General features: G+C 47.9%; 1 protein-coding gene across 4 annotated transcripts in view; it reads right to left on the bottom strand.

Annotated features, from left to right (window-relative positions):
- Nucleotides 1–611: 611 nt before the first annotated feature.
- LOC117006030 (protein spinster homolog 2-like) overlaps nt 612–25,816 on the bottom strand; it is a 135,205-nt gene continuing 110,000 nt past the window's right edge. For 2 of the 4 annotated variants that reach the window (XM_033078251.2, XM_033078252.2), the window contains 4 exons: nt 21,042–21,205; nt 10,954–11,062; nt 5,318–5,364; nt 612–3,695 (listed from right to left, as the gene is read on the bottom strand). In XM_033078251.2, coding sequence (XP_032934142.1) covers nt 3,686–3,695; nt 5,318–5,364; nt 10,954–11,062; nt 21,042–21,205 — 330 coding nt within the window. In that variant the 3' untranslated portion in view covers nt 612–3,685. Of the gene's footprint in view, nt 3,696–5,317; nt 5,365–10,953; nt 11,063–20,403; nt 20,487–21,041; nt 21,206–25,816 lie in introns of all 4 variants that reach the window. The other 2 variants (XR_004419939.2, XM_033078253.2) reach the window with 2 other exon arrangements.

Raw genomic sequence — 25,816 nt, 5'->3', positions numbered from 1 at the left:
GAAGGACCCTGGAGGGAGGCACTGCGGGGTCTCTCCCAGCTGGTCAGGGAGCCTCAGACTCCCTTGTCTGTGTCATGGCAGCCCAGGGCTGATGTGCAGGACCAGCCCCTTCACTCCCTTTTTCCACAAGCCACCATCCTGTGAGGTTGGTGGCCATGGCTGCTGCAGGATCACTGGAGAAGGGCAGCCCTGATGCCCACTGTGGGACCACTTGGGAATTCATTTCCTGGCTTCCTGTCCATCTTCCTGAGCACCTGCCCACGGCTCCCACACCTCCATTTCCATCAGTCCATCAGCCAGCTCCTTTAGCTGTGCTGTGAGGGGCCCAGATGGGGCTGCAGCAGGACCTCACCTCTGTGCCCACACTGATCCTTCCCCCAGCTCTGATCCTGCCTGGAGCCAGCTCAGGGAGAAGGAGGCTGTGATCCACCCCCTTCCCTGCTCCTGCTGTTATTTCTCAACAAACTCCAGGCAGGCTGGTGTCCAGGTAAGTTCTTGGCAGCTCTGTGGCTGCTGAGGCTTGGAGCATCCTTATCCCAGGGACCATTCCTGCGGGCAGCAACCACAGGAGTGCACAGCCAAGAGGTGACAGGAGAAAAGGAGCCAGGAGGTACATTTTAAATACTTTTATTTCTTAATTTACATAAAGGTATATATTTGGCTTATCTTTTATTTTTTTATACTCTGAGATTCACAATCAGTTGCTCTTAAAAAATAAAATAGTCATTTGCTTCTGAAAGAAATCAGAAAACTATTTTATACTCCTCCCTTGTATAACAAGAAAATACACTAATGCTCCCGTACATCACGTAGTAAAAGTGATTGCAAGTGCTGGTTTACCAGACAATAAAGCAAATGGAGAAGAAAACAAGCATTTGGGGTGGAGCTTGGAAGATCTCTGCTTCCCAGAGCACAGCCAGATGTTTATGGGGTTTAGTCACCCTGACTGTAGGGGGAGAAGCTCCTGGGGGCACCCAGAGCTCTGGGAGCGCTGGCAGCAGGAGCCACTTGGGCTGGCAGCTTGCTGCCCTTTGGGCCACTCTCCTGCATCTTTGGGCAGGTCCCCTTGCCTCAGCTTCCCACTCTGTACAAATCACCTCATTGCCAGGACCAGCTGGGGGTAGTTAATGCTTTAAAAAATCCCCTTTATGAAGTGGAGTAGAAGAAAACCCTGCTGATAAGTGAGGGGCAGCTGGAGCCTCCCTGGTGCCTCTGGACACTTGCACAGACCCTGCTGAAAGCAGCAAGGATCTGGAAGAAGCCTGAGCCTCCCTCTCTTAGCCTGGAACATGTGGAGCAGGGATTCAGGGATCTCTTGGTGAAGGTAGGACTCATTTCTCACTCCCTTGTTTGCTCTCTTCCCTCTGTCCTTGTTTAAACAGAATCCACACATTTCCTTTGTGTGCACAGAGGATAAAACCAGCACAGAGCTCTGACAGGGACTGGAGCCTGTCACAAGCAAGGACTGCCAGTGACATTACAGAACAGTTCCCTTTTCATTGTTGACTCCTGAGAATTAAGTTTAAGGAGAATTCCTAATCTCTGAACCTCAGCAGAAATGTTCCATTTTGTTGACAGTAAATGCTACAACACAGAGCCTATCAGAAAAGCAATTTAGGAAATGTGGTTAATCTTCTTTGGTCTCTGAGATGAAATGACTGATTGTTGGGTTGCTTTTTGTTTCTTTTTAAACAGCTTAAAAAGGAATTTCTTAATGGGAATCAGCAATTCATGTGCCTTTAAAGCCAAGTGTTTGGCTCCCAGACTACAGAGGCTGTGTTTCCCCTCAGAGTGTAAATAGTGGCACGAGGTAGGAAGTGAAGCATTGTTGGGATTTGCTTTGCTTTGTTATTTCTAGCACCTGCTTGCTCAGGCACTAGAGGAACACTTCTGGCTCTGGTTCTTTAGCCAAGTCTTAGAGCTATTGTTAAGGAATTTCAGGTGACAGAACCCCTGCAGAGGAGTCCTGTGAGGTCTGGGGAGGAGGAAAGGCTCAGGGGATTATGGAAATCCCCAGCCTGGGCAGGGACCTGCTGTGGGGTGAGCAGCTGGAATTGGAACCATCTCTGCTGCAATGCTGTGCTCTCGGTCCCTGCACATCCTGGCAGTGAATGGGAGATAAACCCAGATTTACTCACTGTACCTTCCTGTGCTGGCACAACCAGGACAGCAGCTCCCAGCCTGAACTCACATCTAGCCCTGGTCTGACATTTCCTGAGCTGATTTAGTCCTCCTTGGACCCCAAGTTCAGTCACTTATGAGCCATGAGCACAAGAATGAGGTGCTTCCAAATGCTCAAGCTGTGCTGGACTGGAGGGGGGATCTGAACTGTGAGAGAGGGCTCAGGACAGAGGGAATGGGGGCTGCTGTGGCAGTGCCCTCCCTGTGGCAGTGCCCTCCCTGTGGCAGTGCCCTCCCTGTGGCAGCCTGGCTCTCTTCAGGACCTGGGCTACCCCTCCTCCCCCATCCAGCTGACACAGCACACATTTGCTGTGGAGGCCAGGTACAGGAAACAAGACTCCAGTGGAATGGCACCATGACATGCTTCTGCATTTGAGTCTGACCCAGGTCAGGCACTGGCCTTGTGTGAAAGCTCTCAAATGCACCTTTGTATGGTACAAGTGACACCCCAGTGACAGTGCTCTGGGACAGGTCAGGGTGGGGTGTGCAGGAACCCAAGCACTCTGAAGGCAGAGAGTCCACCTGCTTTGGAATATTGACAGGGAGAATTAGCATTGACAGTCCGAGTGATATGGAATCATGTAAACAAAGCACGAGGTCACTGCACAGCAATATTGCACTCCCAGGCCCAGGGGACAGCCGTTCAGCCAGGTGCATTTTGGTAGTGTAAAAGCTTGTGAGCCTCCTAGGAAAGCTCAATCGAGCATATGGAAAACTCTAGAGCCTGTAGGGATTTCTGTCCAACGTTCTTCTGGGCCTTTCTGTGACAACCACCAGCACACCCAGTGCAGTGAAACGCTCTCCTCTGTCCCATTGCTCAGTCCCAGTGACAGGTAGGTCACACACTGGAAGTTTTCCTGTGGTGCCCTTGCAGGCTCTGGCACCAGGGCACTGAGAAGAGGAGAGCTGTGGACGTTTTTCATGTCTGCTATGGTTGCACAGGCAGCTCCAGATTTCAAATGTTTAAATAAAAACTGTTTATCTAAGTATATATATTTATATCTATATATATCTCATCTAATGTCTTCAGCAGAGATAAAGCATCTTATAACATATTTAAATAAAAAATAATAATCTGAATCAAGCCTTCAGTGTCAAAGAAAAGGTGATGTACAGAACAGGTCCTCAACTAGTGCAGTCTGTGGGAGTGGGAGTGCTGGCAGAGCAGCAGCATTCCATAGGACACCAGCTGCCCTACAAACAACGTGGACTTCATTGGCTACAACTAAAACCATTTACACAATCTACAGTTGCTCACATGGGCAGCTTTTCCTGGGTCCAGTTGGTTTCCATGCTCGGGGACCCCGCTGAACATCCTTGCATTCCAGAAGTTGCCACGTTCCCTGCTCATCTCCTGGTGCCTGACCCCGCAGGCTGGAGCCATGGATTTGGTGCCAGAGAGCCCCTCTGTGATGTGGAGCTGGAGGATCCACTGATATCCAGAACAGAAGGGCTTCAAGACTGAGACTAGCGTGGTGGGAGCAGGAGTCCTGGGTCATTGCCCTCACTGGCAGCTGCAAACAGGGAACAGAAGGTGTTACTGGGCATGTTCCAGCCATGGACTGGGGATGGGCACCCAGCTCCTCTCCTTAGCTGGGGGCCAGCTAAGACAGCCCTGGTGTCTGTGCAAGCAGGGGCTTGGCAGAGCCTGCCCACGGTGGAGGCAGCACTTTGGAATGGGCAGAACCATTTGGAATGGAAAGAAATGCACTGAGATCCTGGCCCAGACTGCTCCAGGGGGTGACAGGCAGGTGTAGATCCTGTGAAGTGTTTAAGGCCAGCTGTGTAGGCACAACTGCTCCTGCTGTGGGCTGAAGCAGCTCTCACATTGCAGGTTCCATTTTTGTAGACTGCTTTTGACCCCCTCAGTTTACTGAAGAGAGCCCAGCCCAGCTCAGAGTGCTGCTGCCAAGGCAGAGCAGGCACTGCTGCTGGTCCCTGCTGCTTTGGGGATCATGTCAGCACCTCTCCTCACAGCTCAGGTCCCACTGTGGTGGCCTAGCTACCACATCTACCAGCCAACTGCTCTCCTAGATAATGGGGCAAGGATAATCCGTTCTCTCACTGCAGGATTTCCTGTGAGAGGGTCTGTGCTCCATCTTATGCAGGAAATTGCTTCTGACCTTAAAAACTAGTGGCTGCTGCACTACAGAAAAACTCCCCTGTGATGGTGTCCTGGTTACTTTCAACCTGTACAAAACTGGTTTACAAGTTTCACCAACAGCACCAAGTATTTCCTCCCAGATTTGTTGATGGCACTTTAAAAAAAAAACCCCTCCAGCTTTATCCAAAAGCTACTGTTAAATAATACTGTGTGAACACACATCCAGCCCAGAGCCTGCAAACTCCAGGCAGTCCTATGCCCAAATCCACTCCCCTCTGTGGAAATAACACATCTGCTGTGCTAGAGATTGTAGTAAATCTTTTCCTTCAAAAGGCCATTCTGAAGTGTCTTATTGAGTTCTGATTTTCTGATTAGTCTTTCAATGCATTTAATTTATAGGAAAGAAATCTCCTCTTCAAAAACTTGCTCTAATTAATTTTGGCTTCAGTAAAATGCTGGGAAGTGTTTATCACTGGTGGCTGTGGGGGAGTGATAAGGACAGCATGAACACAAGGGACAGGGTGGGCAGCAGGAAGGGGATGGTCCCTGTGGCTCAGAGGTGCTGCCCTGCATCGAGGGCTGCAGAGGGACAGTCCAGCAATAACATGCAGGGTCAGCTGCTGCCAGGAAACACTTTCTGCAGGAAGTTTGGACTATGCCAGAAACGGTGGTTTGGTGGCAGCCCATGTTTGACCCAGAGCAGGGCAGTAGGAGGTTTTGTGAACACCAAAAGGTTTTAAGTTCTGGCCTGGGACAGTCACAGTGCTGGTGGTCAAAGGAATACAGGTAACATGGGCTCTTCTGCTCAAAGAAGGGAGCACAGGTTCTGGAAACAACTTGATACCACAAAGGACACTTTGTTGATCCCTGCTTTCCCTGTTCTTGATTTGCTCTGCTTTGGGCTGAGGGTGGCAAAGGTGCAAACCAGAGCTGGCTAAGGAAACTTCTCTGCAATTCATAAGGAAAGAAATGGGCTGACAGGTTTGGAGCAGAGCTGGAGCTTGAAACCTACTGCTGGTTTGGGACACTCACCGTCTCAGACCTTCACAGAGGCTGGTGGCATCACAAGCTGATTCACCCTGGTGAAGAGAAAACAAAAGTGTTGTGTGAGAGCTGCAATCAGCAAAGAAATGGATTCCTAATAACATACCAGCCTGGCAAATCCAGGTTTTGGTTGCTTAACAGTGTCTAAAGAAGTGGGACATTAATAACTGTCCTGCACAATGGTATAAAGCACCTCTTGTCACACAGGGGTGCCTGACAGCAGTGCTGACAATGGCTGGAACATGCCAAATAACATTGCTGGCACTAATTGACAAGGATTTGGGAAGGTCCCAAAGGCATCCAGACAGCTACTATTTCCCTAAGCCAGTACAAGATTGGACAGTGGCTGTTGGTGTCCTTCAGCCTGACAGCACAAATGTAAACAGTCATCACAAATAAAAATTAAATTAAGAAGAAGTGAATGTCTTTCAGCTCAGAGCCCCTGAAGACCTGCTGTTGTTGCAGGCACCTGCTCCCTGGTGACGGACAGCGTCTGGCAGGGCCTGCTGTGCCACCAGGCAGGAGCTGTCCTGCAGCTCCTGGGATGAGGGCAACAAGGACAGCTCCTGGCTGCTCTGTGGGACCCAGGGACAGCACCACGACCTACCAAGTCCATCCCTTGCACCTGCTGCTTGTCCTTGCACTGCATGCCCTGGGGAATTCAACCTTCCTCAGCAGCAGCTCCCCTTGTCCCCTCCCACGCTGTTCTTGTTACTTGGGGACAGGAGTGAGTGCCTCTGGTAGTGACACACACAGCTGTCAGAGCTGTCATCCTCGCACTGCAGACCTTTGGAACTTGCTCTCTAGCTCGCTGACCTCAGTGGGAACACCTGGATTCTTACAACACTGGGAAAGCCCCACCACGCCTCCAGCCCTGGCTGAGTGCTTTACCCAAGGGCTGTCTGGCTGAACTGGGGCAGTAGCAGCAAAAATAAATCTGAGTCACAAAGGGAGAGTCTCCACCTGCCAGTGCAGGTCGGCTGTGCTGGGGTTGGGGTTTAGAGTTCTTGTTTCTTGCTCTAAAAGAAGTTTCTCCTGCATGTGTTGGTAGGAGACAATAATGACCAGGTACTTAAGGGAGTCAAAAGGAGCACCAACAGCTCAGGGGAAGGCTCCAGCTGGCTGCTCCCTCTTTCTGCCTTGGGGGATTCTCTGGGAAGGACAGAGATATGTGAGAATTGGGCTGAGGGAAAAATAAAAAGGGGCTGGGGCAGCTCTGCTGTTCTCAGCTTTGGAGAAGGACGGTGGAGGAGCTGCTTGGGTGAAGGAATTCACTGGCACCACCAGAGCCCAGCCCAGAGCTGCTGCTTGGGAGAGCGGCCTGAACTGGGACCTTATTAACACCCTGTCTCACTAAAAAAGGGATTTCCACATCTGCTGGGGTGCCTCAGGGGAAACCCCGGCATCCCTGAGCTCCTTTCTGCTCCCAGGGAGCCTCTCCTGGCCCTGTTCCAGAGCCGGGCTGCTGCTGCTCAGCCCCGGCCGTGCCTCTCATTGCAGCAGTCCCTGCCTGCCGGGACACCCCATGGTTCTACCTACAGCTGCACAATTTCTGTCACATCTCATCTAGCCCAGGATATTGCTCCTCCCTGCCTCTCCAGCTCGCTACTGCGAGGTTCCTGCTACATCTCCTTTGGCTGCTCCTGCTGGGGAACCGGGCCTGGCTGCCCCGGGGGTCTGTGAGGCGCTGCCCCTTTTCCCTCCCCTCTGCGGCCGAGCCGCCATGGCCGTGTGGGGCCCGAGCCGCGCCACAGCGCCCCCTGGCGGCGCGGGAGCCATGGCAGCCCTGCCCGCCAGGAGCCGGCAGCGCCCCTGCCGGCCGTGCCCGGAACTGCACCGGGGACAGCGCCCTGCTCTGTGCAGCCGGGACAGGGCTGCGCTGCCTCGCTGCTGCTGCTGCTCCTTGTTTGCCTTCTTACACACCCTAGGAAGGAACTGCTATTCCTTTTCCCATATGCCTGAAAGCTCCTTAATTTCACAGCTATAATAATTCAGAGGGAAGGGTGTCATGTTTTCCATTCCCTTCCTTAGCAGACACATTTCTCTCAAAGCAAGACAGCTTCAACCAAGAACCGAACTGCCCAGCAGGGGTTTGCACCTCTGCTGTCAAAGGCAGGTTCTCTCTGCATCAGCGAAATCCTCAGACAGGTGCCCAGGGAACATCACAGAACTGCCACTGCCTGAGGCCATGTCAGGTGACAAATTCACAAGAAACTTCACTCTTCTTTGGACACATTAAAACTTAGTTGTAGCTCTTCACTACATGTTCCAGGATAAAGCAGTACTCAGGGGATACCTTCCAGGAAATCTCTGCATCAGGAATTGGTCCAGTCCAGCCCACAGCTCTTCACACCAACCCCACAGGACTCCAAGGGGCATTGAAGCCTCTGTGCTTTTTCTGCCTTTCCAGGCTATAAACTGAAATCTTTCTGATGGAAGAACTGACCCAAGTTTCTTTGTACAAGTCCCATTCTTGGTAACCCCACTGCACTGGAAATCACATTGTATTGAGTATTGGAATTGTGCAGGATACAACAGAGAAAATTACCTGGGAATGCTACAGCCAACTTCAAAAAGTAGGAAGGAAGCTATGGAATGCCACAAAACTATCACAGAACACTAAAACTCCAGAGGTCTGAGTGAGCCATAATGTTTGAAAGTCCTATCCCTTACCACATCATTCCACATTCCTAGAGGATACAGAATCTATACAGAAAAAGTTACTTTTGCCATGACTTTAGCATAGAGAACCCACCTGCATTGCTGACACAACTGCAAATAGACACAACTTTCCTGCTTGTGTAACAGCTCAGCCTCCTATGGGATAAAATGCACCACCCTTTCACTTTAACACATTTCTCTCAAGTCCTGCTGTATCTGTTTCACAGATGGGAACAGAAGCCTGGAGGGGCTAATCCTGACAAGCTTGCAGAAGATTTGCTGGGAAATTAGACTGCACATGACTTGTGAGCCTGCTGGGGAGAGAAATGACTTTCAGGGATCACACAGGAAGCTGGTGGGCACGAGAGAGAGCTGAAATAGTGCCCAAATTTGGGACAGTGCCTCCCCAGACCCTCTGAAGCCCTGTGCAGACAGTGCTCACTGCCACCAACGGCAGTGGGGCTCAAATTATGGGTCAGGTGGGATTTTGTTTACTTTTTTTAAAGCAAACCTACAAATAATAAATTTTGAACTCTGTTAGGTGGCAAAATGTAGGGCTTACAATAACAAGGCTCAAGAGCATCTAAATCCCTCATTAAGCACCACTTGCCTTTCTAAAAACGATAATCCCACACTGAATGGATCACTGAACATTGGCTCCTAAACTGCTCTGTTTTCTTTGCAGTGTTTTTTTAAGATTGTGAATGTTTTTATTCCTTGAAGAGAGTAGGGTGGGAACCAGTCTGTTATTTCTGGAGGAGGAGGAAACTCACCCAAATTGCCTTTTAAGAACAGAAGCTATACAACTTTTTGGTTTTTTTAGGGACTCCTCTAGCAGTTAAAAATGTGGCTGATGCTTTCTAGCTCCATCACTTCCTCTCCTGTCAAACCTAAATATTTCTCCAAGATCCTATCAAGTCATTTCCATGTACTGTGACAGCATCTATAATTCTGAAGTATTTATAAGACTGTCTGTTTAATATTAAACTACATGCTCTAGAGCTGTTAAATATTTATGCTATGTGAAATGGATCTAATTCCACTGCACCTCGGCCGGTTAGAGACCTGCATGAGGACAAGACAGCCAATTTAAGATAACAGATGACTGGCCAGGATCTTTTACAGGTCAGCTATGCTCTATTTCAGGAACTGGGCAGGATTATTCCCCAAATGCTCTGTCCCTTCCAGCCTTGCCAGCAGCTAATGGAGATTACAGGTTGTAGTGCAGCCAGCACTGCTGGGCAGTCCCAGGGATTTGAAAGAATTCCTGCTGCCCACATCCAGTGCAAAAACCTTCTGCTCCACCCTGGGCCAGCAAGGGGAGAACCCAGATCCCCTTCTCAGCTGGAGCTCTGTCTGCTCCAGCTCTGAGGAGCACTGGTGGGATGTGTGTCCTGCTGGGCTCCAGGGATGTGTCCCCTCTGTCCCTGAGCTCCAGCCAGGAGCAGGATGGCAGCAGGGAGGACACACCTCAGGGTGTGAGCACTGCTGTGCCCCAGGCTCCAAGAGAGGCTGTGCTCATTTGGGAATGCTGCCAGCTCAGTTTATGCCAAGTTTCATGCCTAAGTTAAACACCACCTGTATTTCAGCATCCTGCAGCTTTCCCAAAGCCCAGTTTTCTTGCTATCTAAACAAGCCAGACTCTGGCTTTTGTAACTGAGAAGCACATTAGGAAATTATGTCCTGGTTTTTACAGCCTGCTGTACTTAACATAATTTAATTTTTACAACTGAATGTTGTACTGAATGCTTCAGTAGGGTCCTTCTAGCCTGAAAAGAACTCATTTTTTGAGTTATTGAGCAGGAGTGTTTTAGTATTGAGTTTTTGTGTCAGCAGGCAGAAGTACTGGGGCTGCAGGGGCAGCTGGACCACTGGACTTAGCAGGAATTCCTGCCAGTCATTAAAGATCCTTCTCCTTAATTTCATAGGAGAGAATTCTGTGTTTCTAATGCAATGTGCCATCAAATGCCTGTTTGAAGGAGTGCTTTAGGAAGGGACAAGGGACCAGTCACTAATGGCACCCCCCAGCAGATTCCTCCTGTCTGAACTTCCTCAGACATTGGGAGGTTAAAAACATCTCCAAAAGGCCTTGTAAACACACTGAAACCTGAAATTTTAGGTGTGAAAAGTTCATGGCCAGACATCCTTGAAAGGTAATGAAACTTTATGGCCTTAATCTATGAGAAACAAATCTCTTTTCAAATACAGCCAGTTAAAAGGTGTTCTTTTGGCATCAGAGCAACAACATTCTCCTCCACCTGTGTCTCAGGGATGATGAGCAGCCCAGCCAGATGCAGCAGTCTGAAATTCCAGCTGAAACAGCAGCATTCAAAGCTGATATTGCTGCCTGAGATTGGACAAGGAAAACAGAGGCTAAGGATGGTCATTTGCAGCTCCACACCTGCATGACTTCAGCTGTAAGAGTGAATTTTATCAACTGATCCATGAACACAGAGTTATGGAGTAGAGAGCTGGAGCAGCCCCTGTAACAAATCAAAGCCATAGCTGTTCTTTCACTGTTTTGCTCACTGCAGAAGCCCAAACAAACCAGAGACCTCTCAGCTGGACTCTGCCACACCCTGAGTGCAAACTCTGCTCCCAGTCCTGCACCACCTTTCACCAGACACCTCAGGAGGAGCAAACCCAGCAGGCTGGACTCTCCAGTTCACGCGTGTACCTTCATTATACAGTTTTTGATCAACAGTGCAGCAGGTAACTGGGTTAGCCATCCCTGCCCTGCACTAGCTAAGCATAGTTCCCATTTTCACCTGCAGCTGCAAGGAGATGCCTTTGGTTCCCTGCTCCACAGCAGTTCTCCTGGGATGCTGAACAAGCTGCCACAGCCTCCAAGTCCTCCCCAAAAAAAGGCTGCAGAACCTTAACCCTCACTACAACCTGTTACCTGCAGTAAGAACAGTGGAATCAAGGATTGATCCCAGAGAGCAGCTCCTGCTCTGACTGACCTCAAGCTGTTTTGATGGTGAAGTCAGTAATTCTGGGACAAGTCGTGACTGATAACATGAATTCCTGCAGAACTTCAGACTCCAAGCAGGCTGCAGCTGGAAACAGTGACTGAAAGGCAAGGAGAGCAACAGTGATACATCAGCCTAGAGAGCTCCAAGTGAGTGGCACAAGGATGGCACAGTTAAAAATAGTCCAAGCACTGAGCCTCCTGATGCATCTGACAGGTTATGCAGCCTGCAGGAACGGGCTGTTGATGGAGCTGAGGTCAGTTTGCTGAAGGAAAAGGATGCTAAGAGAACTCTAACCAAATTCAACCAATAATCTGGCACAGGAGGAGTTTGCTTTGGGGGAGGAATTGTGCTCATGTGGCTGCTGCCTGCCTGTGCTCTCATTCCTAGCCAGGGACTTTGTGCACCTGCAGCTCTCCATCCCCAGGCTCACACAGGAGCTGGGTGTGCACAGCCCTTCCACACAGCTCACACATGAGCTGGGTGTGCACAGCCCTTCCCCAGGCTCACACAGGAGCTGGGTGTGCACAGCCCTTCCCCAGGCTCACACAGGAGCTGGGTGTGCACAGCCCTTCCCCAGGCTCACAGAGGAGCTGGGTGTGCACAGCCCTTCCCCAGAGCTCCCTTCCCCAGGCTCACACAGGAGCTGGGTGTGCACAGCCCTTCCCCAGAGCTCACACAGGAGCTGGGTGTGCACAGCCCTTCCCCAGGCTCACACATGAGCTGGGTGTGCACAGCCCTTCCACACAGCTCACACAGGAGCTGGGTGTGCACAGCCCTTCCCCAGAGCTCCCTTCCCCAGGCTCACACATGAGCTGGGTGTGCACAGCCCTTCCACAGAGCTCACACATGAGCTGGGTGTGCACAGCCCTTCCCCAGAGCTCACACATGAGCTGGGTGTGCACAGCCCTTCCACAGAGCTCACACAGGAGCTGGGTGTGCACAGCCCTTCCCCAGAGCTCACACATGAGCTGGGTGTGCACAGCCCTTCCCCAGGCTCACACAGGAGCTAGGTGTGCACAGCCCTTCCCCAGGCTCACACAGGAGCTGGGTGTGCACAGCCCTTCCCCAGAGCTCCCTTCCCTCTGCATTGCTCTGTCAGTGTGCACTGAAGCTCTCTGGTGGGGACAGGCTCCTCCAGCTGCACTGGAGAAATGAATTGGCTCAAATCCCCTTTTCTTCCTGCATGTCAGTGGGTTTAGCAAACAAAATATGATAATCATGCACAGCAAATATATTTTCCTCTCTATTTGGTTCAGCCCCTTAAAGCTGCACAGATTGTGAGTATTTTCCATCTGTTCATTTAATCCAGGTGCTGATTTGTCTCCAGAGGCAGAAACATAGGTCAGCTTCACTTTTTTCTCTTTCACACATCTTTACTGAGGAGAAAACTGGCATAAAGGAAAAATCAATAAGCTTTCTTGCTATTTTCCCAGGCAGCTGCAGCAGAACAGATGTGAAGATGAGCAGTTAACAGCACCAGTCAGGGTCCCAAGGACCTGGATGGAAATGAGCTCCAGAGCTCACCAATCTGTGGGGTAGTCTGACATGGACCACTGAACTCTGTGATGATGCAGATCTCTAAACTTTGTGCCTCGGTCTGTCTCTGTAAGTATAATTCTGCCAGATATTGATGGGCTCAGTATTGATGTGGAGGGATTTTTAGTGCCACAGAATGTGTATGTGTGTAACAACATGCACTTACATCCACTGAAATAATGGAGAAAAGAGGCAGCAGACTGCCTCACTTTTGATTGAATGACTGGATGGCAAGGGGGAGAAAACATGACATAAAAAGCAGATAAGAACGAATTAAATCTTAAAATAGAAAATCCTGTAGAACTTCCTGATGGCACTTGATTAAAAACATACTTCTTATCCTCCAAAATAACTGCCTCATGCTTTCACCAACCTCTGAGTTACCAGGTGTGGATAATAATAGAACCATGGAAGGCGTTGGGTTGGAAGGGACCTTGAAGACCATCTCACTCTAACCCCTTGCCATGGCAGAGACACATTCCAGTAGCTGCTCCAAGCCCTGTCCAGCCTGGCCTGGAGCCTCAAGGAAACATCCACACATGCATGCATGCATCCATCCATCATCCATCCATCCATCCATCCATCATCCATCCATCCATCCATCCATCATCCATCCATCCATCCATCCATCCATCATCCATCCATCCATCCATCCATCCATCCATCCATCCATCCATCCACCCACCCATCCATCCATTTCACTGCACTGTTACAATCCTGGCAATCCCCATCTGGCTTGGAGAGGTCTGGCAGAAACTTTGGGAATGACCAAACCAGAGCACTTAAGACACTCCTTACAGGAGCACTGGAGGAAATACTCAAACAGTTTGTCCCTGTTTCTCTGAAAGATATTATTCAGGCTGTGCTGGGTTTGGCTGGAGTAGATTTAATTGAATTTTCTGCCATTGTCTGGAGTAGGGATGTGTTTTGGGTTTGTGCTGAACATGGGTGATAATACAGAGATGTTTCTGTTATTCCTGAACAGGGCTTGCACAGAGCCAAGGCATTTTCTGCTCCTGCCATGCTGGTGAGGAATTGGGTGTGCATGGAAGCTGGGAGGAGATACAGCCAGGACAGGAGACCCAAAGCAATATTCCACACCTTATGATGCTGTGCTCAGTACATTAAGTGAGGGAAGAATGAGGAAGGGAGCATGTTTGGAGTAAAGGTGTTTGTCCTTGCATGTGACCTGTGTGTAAAGGAGCCCTGCTCTCCTGGGGGATGGCTGAACACCCACCTGCCATGGCAAGTGGGGAATTAATTCTTTGCTTTGTTTTGCTTTGTTTGTGGTGCAGCTTGTGCTTTCCCTATTGAACTGTACTCAACCCACAAGTTTTTCAGCTTTTACCCTTCCAATTCTCCCCAGTGTGCTGGTGGGGCAGGGAGCAAGTGGCTGGGAGGGACTTGGGGTTAAAGCCTGGCCCAGGTCTAGGACCCAGCCACAAGTAAATTGCTCTAACACAGCCACAGTCACAGTATCTGCCTTGCAGATTGCTGCACAAGGAGAGGTCACTGCTGCTCATAAAAGCCAATACCTTTGCAAAATGCTCTGACATCAGGAAAGAGCAGAGCTGAATTTTTCATGAATTCTTCTATTTCCTTGTGTCAGAGATTGTTTCTTGCTTGGAAGGCTGCTGCCTTCTGCTCAGTGCTCCAGTCACCTGTGTGGGACCTGATCAGATTTTGTCTCTGTGCCAGGCCAGCCTTAGCAAAGAATCTGTCTCAGTAAGAATTTAAAATCTCCTCCTGCATGGCACAGTCCCTCTATGCCAAGAATTCTCCTTTGCAATGCCAACACCAATTGACATACTGAGTCCATTGGTAGCAGATGATTTCAGTGCCCCTTGTACCTTGTGGGAAAGTGCCTTCAATCCTGTTTTACAGCATTTTAGGGACAACATCTGATTTCTTGGGGCTCACAGCAGACAGTCAGCAGCCAGGACAGCAGGATGACTCCCAAGTAGCTCTTGCTCAGGAGCTCTTGGAAAAGTGAGCTTTGGTTTTCCTACAGCATAAGGCACATGGGAAAGTTCCATTCTTGCTGTGGGAGAGCACTGAGTAGCTAGGAATAGAGTAGGAATATTGCTTTCCTTTTTCTGTGGCACAGGGGATCAATTTGGGAATGGGTGGTTCTGGAGAACCCAGAGCTCTGCCTGCAGCCCCCTGTGCCAGCACCAGCTGCCCCCATCCTTCTGCCTGGATTAAAGAAAGCTCCTCTGCCAACAGCACATTTCAGACACTGTGTAAGGACCACAGCTGAGCTCAAACTGCCTGTGAACAGCCACACTGACCTTGGACACCTCCCCACCTGACCTGCAGGAAATCTGCAGGCTGACTAAAGTGACACCACAAATCAGCAATTGTTCTGGATGACACTATTTTCCATCTGCATGACACCAGCAGCTCCCAACTGCAGCAGCAAACCAGCATTTAAAATTCAAGTCCCAAGTTGTTACATTCTTGGTTTTGCAAGCTTTCTTCATGGAATTACAAACATGGCCAGTAAACAGGTGAGAAAACCAACAGCTCCACAAGGAGCTTTTTCAACCAATAATAGAACTGCTGACATTTTCACCACCTCTCCCCTTCATATTCTTAACACAGATTCCATATAAACCATCTAATAGTCTAATCCTGTTCCATCTGCAGTCTGTGAGTTTTTATCATGCCACTCTCAGATACCAAAACTCCCTCCTTGCCTCTCTCCTTCCATCACCACAGCTCCTCTGTATCTTAACCTGGGCTTTTTGCTGTAAATCCATGTGGCTTCAAAGACCAAGGATATCTTATCTGGGCTAAAAAAGCATTGTGAGTTTCTACTACTGTAGGAAATTTTACATTATTTTTCTTTTGTAAAGTCAAAACAAGTGAAGCAATGATATTCCTGCCCATAAGCAGCTGAGTATCAACAGTGAGCAAACTGTTCTCAAATATCCCTTTTTGGGAGTTGTTAAAATCCACATGCAGCTCCTGAAATCCTCAAATCCAAACTCTGCCTCAATGCAGCACTGACACAGAGCTCTAAAATAAGTGTCCAGCCTCTTCAAACCCCACAGCTCCAGCTATTTCAGAGAAGGAATGTTCTTTCTGGCAATGCAAACTACCAGAATGGAGCACACTCAGCATCAGTCAGCTGCAATTCCTGGGAATGGTTAATGGAGGGGACTCTGGGCTTTGATGGTAACAACATCAGGTCACCTGCTGGGTCCTTTCTGTCCCAACTGCTGCCATAGGAAAATGAGAGAAAGGAAGGGCTGACAACTCTCTAAGTCCTTCTCCTGCCCCACATAATAGAATCTGCAAAGCAAAAATAAGGTCAGACACTTTCAAATTGCTGCAATAGGAGAACTGGGAGGTAATTTTATATCCAGTTCTGCAAAAGGCTAAAAATAAGCCTGATATAAGGCAGAAGAAAGAGCCTGAAAATGGATTATTCTCATTTTTCCTGTAATGCAATTTGAAGATGTGCCATGTTTAAGACAGCAGAAATGTCTGGACTAGGGATGGTTCTTTTTGTGGATTTTTCTATCTCCTCTGTAAAGAGTATTTTTTTTTCTAGTGTTTGTACACACCACTTTTAAAATGAAATGTCCACCAGCACTTCTACTCAGCAAGAACTTCCACATCTGATCAAAAGTGTAAAGAGTAAATTTTTTTCTTATTAAATGTTTAATTTAATAAGATTAAACCTGCTTGAGTTGTTTAAATAACCTGATTCTTACTATGCAAACAAAGGGTGAACCATTGAGGTTTGCAGGCTCTCAGGTGCTGAGTGGTCACTGGTTAAAGACTGAAATTCTTTTGTTCTGAAAGCTGCATCAGTGCAGCTCAGCTGTTTGTTCCTGCTCTGGCTGCACCAGGGATCCACACTGCAGCTGCACCCTGCTGCCTGATCTGCATTGCTGTATCCTTGGTGAAAATATCCAGCCTCTATCATGCAGAGAGGGACTGAGCCACTACAAAACCTGGACATCCATCCTAAACATCTTGTCATGCTGCTGGGAAAAACTAGAAAATTTAATGTTTCCAGGTGTAAAACCAGGGATTAAGTAAAAAACAAAAACAAAAACAAAAACCAACCAAACCAACAAAAAACCACAAAAAACAACAACAACAACAAACAAACAAAAAAACAACCCAAAAAACCCCAAACAAACAAGCAAACAAAATACCCCCAAACCACCGAGTTAAAGCAACAAAAACCTTTGAGGAGCAGAGTATCCCACACCTGCACAGGGTGGTTTTTCAGGAAGAATCCAGGTGAATTTGGATTCTCAGCAGCAGCTAGGAGTGCCCATGGCTGGGGACAGGGCAGGATCACTGCACTCACTGCCCAGGAAAGGATCCTGATACACACAACTACAGTGATTTACATCCCAGGTACTCAAAAGTTGTCACAGCTTGGGAAAAGGACTTTTTTGAATCCCTTTTCATAATAAAAAAAGCACATTTTTCCTAATTATTGATGGAGCTTCTAGCAAGTACCAAAGGCAGGCTTTTCTTCTGCAGCCCTGCAGGGTGAGGCTTTGCTTGTCCCAGTCCTCTGCACTGTGAGTGAGGAGGGGGGAACACAAACCACACACACAACTCTCAGCAGTGCTGAGCTTTTACCTCCATGGAGTGAAGAACCTGGACTGCTCCCAGCCTTGGAAACAGCTCCTTGGCAGGGCTGCACAGGTACCTGGGATGGGCTTGAGGATAAAATGCAATTATCAGATTTCTGATCCACTTCAGAGGGCTCTGCCATGGCAAGACTGTATTGTTTTCCAGACAGTCTAAAGTCTAGCTTGGGTTTCACCAATATTCCTCAAGCAGGTAAGAGAATTACAGGTCAGAGTGCTGATGTTTGGAAATAAAACTGCTTTAACCCTCCTCTGCAGAGGTGCAGAGCAGGGAAGAAACAGCAACCTAGTCAAGTGATATCACAGAAGGAATTGTAATTGAGTGGTTTAAAGAGCAATTACAGAATCTATCATTACTAATGTCTAAGACCTCTTACAGTACCCATTCTTAACTGTTTTCTCTCTCTTATCACTTTGGAATTGTGGGATTAAATTTGTTTTATAGAACTAGTCCCCAAAATGATTGGATTATCAGCACAGAGAGATGTACTCTATCCTGTTCTCTGCTAGTACTGCATTTTCTAAAAGCCTCTTTAAGCTATCAGACTTCTGAAGCAGCATGAAAATGGTAATAAAAGAATTGTGTTTAAAAAAAAATTGCTATAGAAAGAATTTTTTTCATTAGTGTTTTGTGAGCAGCCTTGTTGACTGGAATTCCTGTGCTAAAAAACTCCAAAATATGCCAGGAATTGTGGCAATGATAAAAGTAGTGTGAAAGCCTGGAAATTCTTTTTCGAAAGGAAGTGTGGTGGAAACTGGAGGAAGCTTTACAGGAAAGAGTTGCTATCCTGGTATCTGCCCTCCTGCAAGAAGAAATTATTTCTAAGGAAATGCCCAGAGACGGTTACACAAAGAACCAAACAAACACAGAAATCCCAGCAATAAATCCCTGAACTACATTTCAGAGAAGTGTGGGAACTAAAGCAGGGACAGCTCAGCTTCCACAGGCTGTGGGAGCAGTGTTCCACTTCTCTGCTCCCATATGAGCTCACTGGAGGGGTGGCTGACAGCTGCCCTGTGCCCTGACCCTGGCACTGATGGATGGCTTTAATCTCTGGCGTGTGACACCGGCGCTCGTGATTCCCGCAGGTTAATTGATTTCTTTTGGCAAAGCCTCTTTCCAACTCCTGGTGTCTGAGCAGCAGGACTGACTGCAGAGGGAAAACAAGGCATCCTGAAATAGAAATTCCTCTGTAGCCAGCAAGCAATAGGTAGGATGGAAGGGAGGACTGGCTGGGCAGCAAACAGCCTCTGCCAAAGGTGTGTGATGCCAAGTGCAGATGGCCTGGCAGGTGGGAGCTGGACATGGAGCTGGGGTCCAGCAAGGAGTTTTTATCTGCTAATAGCAAAATGCTCTGTTACCTTTCCTCTCACAGGCAAGCATGGAGGTACTAACAAATAAATCCTGCCCCACAAATTCTGAGGAGCCATTGAAGCTGCCAAGGGGGGCAGACAGGACCTGCTGGGCAGCACAGACCCTGCTGCACATGGGTCCCTCCACAGCCTCCAGCCTTAATTCTCTCTTACTTCACTCTCCCTCCTCAGCAACTTGAGTGAGGCTGCACTCCAGGAATCTCACTGCAGCATGCCAATGTATTTTTAACATAGGAGTGGGCACACCCCAGAAAGAACAAACCCTTCCTAGGACTCACTTGAGAGAAATTATTTTCTTAACCATTACTTATGACAATTGTTCTCCACAGTTTTCAACACAAAATATCTATGACTGACTAATACAAGATTCATCAACAAATGTGAGTCAGCAAAGGGAATGATGCTAAAAGACAAAGAGAAACAAAACCAGGTTTGACACCTGAATGTTTTTCTTCTAGGAATGGAGCAGTGGCTGTTTGGGAGGCTGGTTGCTCTGGATGTGGGTAGAGTACAACCAGAGCTGCAACCAGAACAGCAACAGAGGAATATTCCCTTTTGTGCAGGAACAATTAGAGGTGTGGATGTGATCTCCCCCCACATTAACACTGCTGCAAAACTGGGGCTTTGGTAAAACAACTGAGTAAGACACACCAGTGCTGACAGCCAAGCAGAGTCACCCAGCTGTGACCTGTGGTGTCTCCTGAGTGAACCAAAACCATCTTCCCTGAGATCTCCACTGGAGCTGAGAACAGCTGGATACCACAGTGCCCTGCTCAGCATAAAGGTCCAGGTGGGTTTGACATGCTGAAAAAATGGGAGTGACCTGGAACTCATCACTATCTGAATCCTGAGCCCCTTCTTCACCACCTGAGGTGCTACCATGCCACACTGTGATGCAAAGGGACACAAATCACCACAGTTAGAACTGGAACAAGCACTCTCCCCTGAACACACTATCCTTTGAACACAGGAAAGACAAGCCCTGAAGCTTTCCCACAATCAGGTGAGTAAAGGAAAATGCTAGAGAGGGGTTTCATCTGCTGCACTGACAACAAATAGGACTTTTGGCTCCTTGCAGTAAAAAAGCCACCCTGAGCACCCAGAAATTTATGTTCATCTTGCTGTGTCTCCAGGTGGTCACTGCCTGGGCTGGCATGCACAGCTGATGTGCACAAACACAGCACCAAACAGGGCTGGAGAGCAGATCCATGGGCTGGAGAGAGAACACAAGCTGGAGAGCAGGTCCCACCTTCCTGCCTCATGCCATGCCAGGGAGGCCATCAGAAACAAGCTTTCATGTCTTCCCCAAATAATCTGCTGTAAGATTTACCTCTTTTTTCTCTTAGGAAGTCCTTCCTAATCTCCAACTTCCCTTCCTGCCACTTCAGACCCTTCTACGCAGATAACAAACCAGGCACACACGTCACATCCCCAAAGCCACACTGAAGTTCCACTCTGTAAGACTTCCCATCCTTAGGACATGAGGTCTTGTTTTTCCACAATGTTTAAACATCTCATTATAGAGGAACTTCTCCTTTCCTTGATATTTATGTATCCTAGTAAAAGGAAGGTGGAACTGCACTTACAGGGCCACAGCACCATCTGTGGCACTGCTTCCAAATCTCTTTCATCCATGTGGTAAGACAGTGTGAGCCAGAAAATATCACCCAAACAGTTCACACACCTATGTCAACTCTAAACACCCAATTTCCCTTCTACATGTACTATACCCAGGGTGATATCCCAGGGCCCTTCTCCTTGGGGTAAATCAAGGCTGCCATCCTCCAGAGGAGGAAAAGCAAAGGCAACTTACAGTCAACACCAGACTAGTCACCTACCCACATATGGAGTATGACATTACACATAGGAACTCTTATTTTTCAACAATTATGAGAAAGAGACTAACCCCAGAAGTTTGTATGTCATGTGGAAGCGTCTTCTGAATTACTGTAGTTGCCAACCGTGAGATGATCCGAATCGGTTTCTTTACTGAAAAACAGTAGCTTTTTTTTCATGAAGCTGCAAGAAGGGACTGGGAAAGACTCTTTATCATAGCAACCCTTGAGTGCACATGTTCCCACACACAGCTTGCTTCCTCCTTGCCTCATGTTCTTGACTGCCAGAGGTGTCAGCGGGCTCCGGGGATGGAGGTGGGTGGGTGCAGCCTTGACCACCAAGCTCTGGGAGGCACCTCCTGCTCCTCACCTTGCACTCCTCCAATTCCAGCACACAGCAGCCCCTCACCATGGACAGCCTGGGCTGTGACATGCTCAGGCAAGGGTGTAAGGGGCCTGTGCTCTCCTCTGAGCCGTGTGGCCAACAGGTGAGATCCACCAGAGCAGAAGCGTGTAAAGGATGCCCAGCCAGCATGACCCAAGCCCCTGTGCTTCGTGCAGCCTCATGCACTCTGCTGAGCCCAGGTTCTTAACACACAACCCAACATCCTTTACCTGGAAGGGCCAAAGCCAGGGCAAGAGTACAAGCACAACGTTCAAGAGAGCAAACAGGCTGTGCCTCCCCGCTCCCCACGGCCAGGCTACTCACTGTTGCTCAGCTTTGGCTCGGTCACTGAGGAAGAAGAGGGCTGTGGCCAGGAAGAACATCCCTCCCAGGACAACGACAAATGGGCAGAGCATGAGGGCATAGCCCAGGCTGAGGAACTCCCACACTGGAGACTCCTTTGTGCTTTGTCGGATCAGGTCGGAGATCTAAGAGAGAGGGGCAAAAAATTCGTCACTTGGATGGAAAACAGACACCAAAACAGTGAAGGGAACAGGATTCCTGAAACCACCCACCCAACATGTGTGAGGTTCAAAATGGAACAGAATGTTCAGTAGAAGCTGAGTGTCCCTCACACCCTTGAGCCTTCCCCACAGGAGCCTGGGCACTGCATGCTCTGAGCCTTGGCAGGGCTTCTCCTCTCGCTTCACTCTTCTGGCCTGATCTAATACCATTATTTTATTATCTCCATGTTCTCCCAGGTTGTGTCAGTGACAGCATCTGTGGGTGTCTGACCTTGCTGTGCTGCCCAAACACCCTGGGGAGCCAGCAGGGCCATGCTGGTGAGTGAGTGATCAATCTTCTGCAATTGCTATCAAGCTATCAAGTCCTGCTTACTCCCACACCTGAGCTACCCCTCAGCAAAGGGAGGCATTCAATTCCATTTCTGTGTACTGAGTGGGAAGGGGGGAAATGTTTTCCAAAGAACAAAAAACCAGAGATCCCATCTGATTTGGGGGAACAGAATTTGAATGTGGGGGGTTTATGCCCATGTCTGAGGTATGGGGCTCATTCCTTCTTCCAACCCCCCAAGCTTGAAGTGTATTTGTGTGCAAGACTCTGTCCCAGGCTCAGACACAGGGCTGTGCTCACACTGCACACCACCAAATTTATGGATTAAGGCAATCTGCACCTTCTGACAACCAAAAAACATCATTACATGAAAGTAAACACAAATTATTTACACCTACACAAAGGAGCAGAAACATGCAACAGTACTATTTAGTTTGTTATGAAAAGCTTTTCCTAGAACTCAGTAAACTGTAATGCACATCTGTAGCTAAAACTACCACATTTTAATATTTACTGCCCAGCAAACAACTTCACTCTCCATAAATCTAACAGAGAAGTAGCAGCAGTTGGGGTGGGTCCCAAGGCATTGGGTATTTAAATGTCCAGCTCTGTTTTCATCCATGACCTTTTGTTGGGGGAGAATCACTAGTTTATACCAAAAGACTGCAGGGAATTTGCAACATAAAATCCTGCTGCTGTGCACACACACAAATCAGCTCCAGAAATACTCAAAGCTTGTGCAGCAACTTCTAAACTGCCACAGAACTGGAAATGGAAAAGCTGGAGTCAAACACAACCTACAAGCAACTTCTGACATTCAAGGCTTAAATCTTGACAGTGAAAAGAACTGTCACATGCAGGAGAAGTCAATTCACTCTCTGCAGAGACCTGGAAGGTAAATGTGTGTGAGGAGGTGCCAAGCACAACACAAGGTCCCAGAAGGATGATGCTCATGGGGACTCAAAAGAACTTGATTTTGAGCAGGGACTCTGGGGTCTCAGTGTGTTCATGTCCCTCTCACAGCTCAGCCTGCTTTGTGGAGGGATGGGAAGGAGGAGCTGCCAGCCCAGTGCTGGAGGTGACACTACTGCACATGCTGGATTGTCCTACAGGATGGAGCCCTCTCAGATAAGGGGGAGTGAATTAACACTGGAAGAGTTTAACCTGATTTCTGTTTTGTTCCCTGCCCTAGAAAGGATGAGGAGAAAATTTCAGCGCTTGGGATATAGAAGAGTTCTAGTCCTCTCAAAAAGAACTTTATTCACAAAGTAAAACACATGAAGAAAAACAAGAGTGTTGCAAACAATTCTCATGTGAGATTGAATGCAAATAAAGTAACCATTCGTCTGAGAGATTTATTAAAAAACAGAAACAAAACTTGAATGTGGAAAGAATGCACCCACAGGACTGCAGCAGAATGTGCTCTGCACCCAGGACACAGGGACATCAGTTGGTCATTAATTCCCTTTTGTATCCAGACACCTTAATTCCAAACATTTCCCTTACTCTTCATTATGAACCACAATTTGGCATCGAGTCAATGTCTGTGTCAGGCTGCAATAGCCAGAATTGAGGATATTCTAAAACAGAAATCTAGACATTCTAAAGCACTTTTCATTTTTGGGAATGGATACAATTATTCTCTAAAAGGACCAGACCATAAATCACTTGACAAATTGACACAGTAAGTCAGCAGCAGAGAATGAAAAGCCATGCTTGTGCTCCTGATTGCTTTCTCCGTGCATGACATGACATTCTAGGCTAAAAACCAGCTTTGAAAGTGTAAAAATCTCCAGCAAACAAATCTCCTAATGCAGCTTGTCCCACACCTTCCTTTCTAATGCATTGTGTTGACCTTTTATAGCAACAAATCATGTTATTATTAAATGTGCTGTATTTTTTCATTTTTAACCAAACACATTCTGTAAATGTACAGTTTAGAAAAAAATGCCTTTCCTCTCTTTCAAGGTGCAATTCTTTCCACCAAGCCTGCTGGGCATCCTCATGAGGTTCCATATAATTCTCTCCCCAGTGTCTTCATCTCTTAACTCAAGAATTTTATCAGAGTCCACATATATGTTTTTGCTGTTAACAGTCACAGTTCTCTGTTGTTTTGTTCCATTTGGTTACAAACCACCTGCTAAGGCTGGAACTTTGGCATCTCCTCTCAAGAGGACACAGGACATAATTACAGACCTAGGCTCCAAGAATGACACACCATTTGCCAAATGGTCTCTCTGTATTGCCAATTTTGGGCTTTCCAGACTCCTTGCAATGCCAGCATCCTGAGCTGGCCAACTGAGATTTGGCAAGAGCCAATAAAGCATAATTTTGGTGTCTTCTCTCTGACATGAGTAACAAACTGTGGGGGCTGTGTGTGGCTGGTGCCAGCTCTGCAGCATGGAGTCGTGTGTGGGATTCCTTCCTTTGTTCCTCCAGCTGGCAAGTGGCAAAATCTTCCGAACGTGTATGCAGAATGTGGGGGTGGAAAATCCAAAGGAAGTCCTGTTGCTGCTCTGCAGTCTAATCACAAGTCTTTGATACCAACCTGACTGTGAAAGTTCACATCTCCCCCCTCACTGAGCACAGAGCTCAGACCAAGAGGAATGACTTTGCTGAATAAAGCTCAGCTGGAGGTGTTTTTAGAGCAGAGCACGGCCGGCGTGTGCTCAGCCGCTGGCAGCAGCTTGGATGGAGTCCAGCTGGAGACAGCTCCTGCTTTCCACACAACCAACAGTGCAGCAGCAATGGGCACCATCCCAACCCCAAATCCCAGCTGAGTCTCCATCTGAGTGCAGGAGACAGCAGAGGAACAAAGGGAAACTTCATTATTTTCTTGGGAAGTACACGGTGTGTGTTTTGGAACAGGACAGGCTGTGCATTCAGTAGGTGCCAAGGTGGGCTGAAGCCCAAAGAAGGGATCTGGATTCCATGTTCTGTCTCTCCTGAACAGTCTGGGCAGCTAAATTAACTGATTTATTAATTACACAGTGCAACCATCTTAACAGCTCTCCAAGACAATACAACAAATGGTGCCTGAACAGGTAACATCTCTAAAATCACCCTTTCATTTCCTCTCTCTTGTTGCTGAGTCAGTATCTCAATTCCTCTCCAATTGGCTTCTCTAAATTTCTGACATTGCCACTTGGGCACAAATCCTGCTACATAAAAGAGTATTTCTGGCACAAAGATCTTATTTGTATGATTACCAGCTTGATACAAGCCAGGTTCTCCCTGATCACTTCAGTACAGTTCCTTAACACAGTATTCCCTGCACCCCCACAATGGTTTGGGATCCACCCACTCTAAAGTGAGTATAAGTGTGAAAGATTTCTTAAATTTTCTAAAAAAAAAAAAAAAAAGGGCATCTGAATGCAAATGAAGATGAGAAAGCAAAAATGAGGGATTTTATAAAGTAAAGAATTTGCTGGGCCTGGGGGGGAGCAGAAGAATTTACACTGTGCTAAATGGCATGAGGAACACTGTATAATAAGAGGAAGCAAACATGTTTTTTTAATGATATTATCCCCCTCCTAGGATGACCAGGCTGCATTAAATACTTGCTGCTGCCTTGAAAAGGGCTACAGTAAATTAAGATGCTCCATAGGGATGCTGCTTGCTATGCCAGGACATGGACTTGGTACATCAGAGCAGTATCTGCCCCATTTCCCCTGGAAAGGGTTGAAAGTCTCTTTTCTTGAAGTCATTAATTACCTTTCTGGTCTGCCCAGGGATTTTCTGAGGTAAGACTGGACTTCCTCTGCTCCCAGAGAGAGATGCCTTATGCCAAGGGAATGTGCAGAAGGGCCATGACAGGGCCCAGGCACATGAACAGGCAGGGATGGGGGTGCCCATTGCCATGTAGGACAGGGCTGTGGCACAGGGCCAGCAGCAGCAGCCCTGTCCCCACCTCTCCTGGCAGCATGGGCCCCTTCCCTGGCTGCAAATCCCATGAAAACAAAGTGATTCCTTGTGATGAAGAGAATCTGGACTCATTCTGAGAGGTGCTCAGCACCATGAAAACTGTCCATCCTGGGAGCGTGCAGGATCCTTGGCAGCTCAGAGGAAGAAAACATTTATTTAAGGGGTTTTTGGTGCACAGAGGAGTGACAGAGTAATGAGACAAAGCTTGAAATACTCCAGTGCAACAATGACCTGCTTTGGATTTGTGGGATTTCTCTAATGAGATACTTTCACCCACATTAAACATTTATCAAAAATACTGAGAACCTGTACATCTAACAAAA

The sequence above is a fragment of the Catharus ustulatus genome, chromosome 22 (genome assembly GCF_009819885.2).
Source record: "Catharus ustulatus isolate bCatUst1 chromosome 22, bCatUst1.pri.v2, whole genome shotgun sequence".
Lineage (NCBI taxonomy): Eukaryota > Metazoa > Chordata > Aves > Passeriformes > Turdidae > Catharus > Catharus ustulatus.
This window is presented reverse-complemented; position numbering and strand designations above follow the sequence as displayed.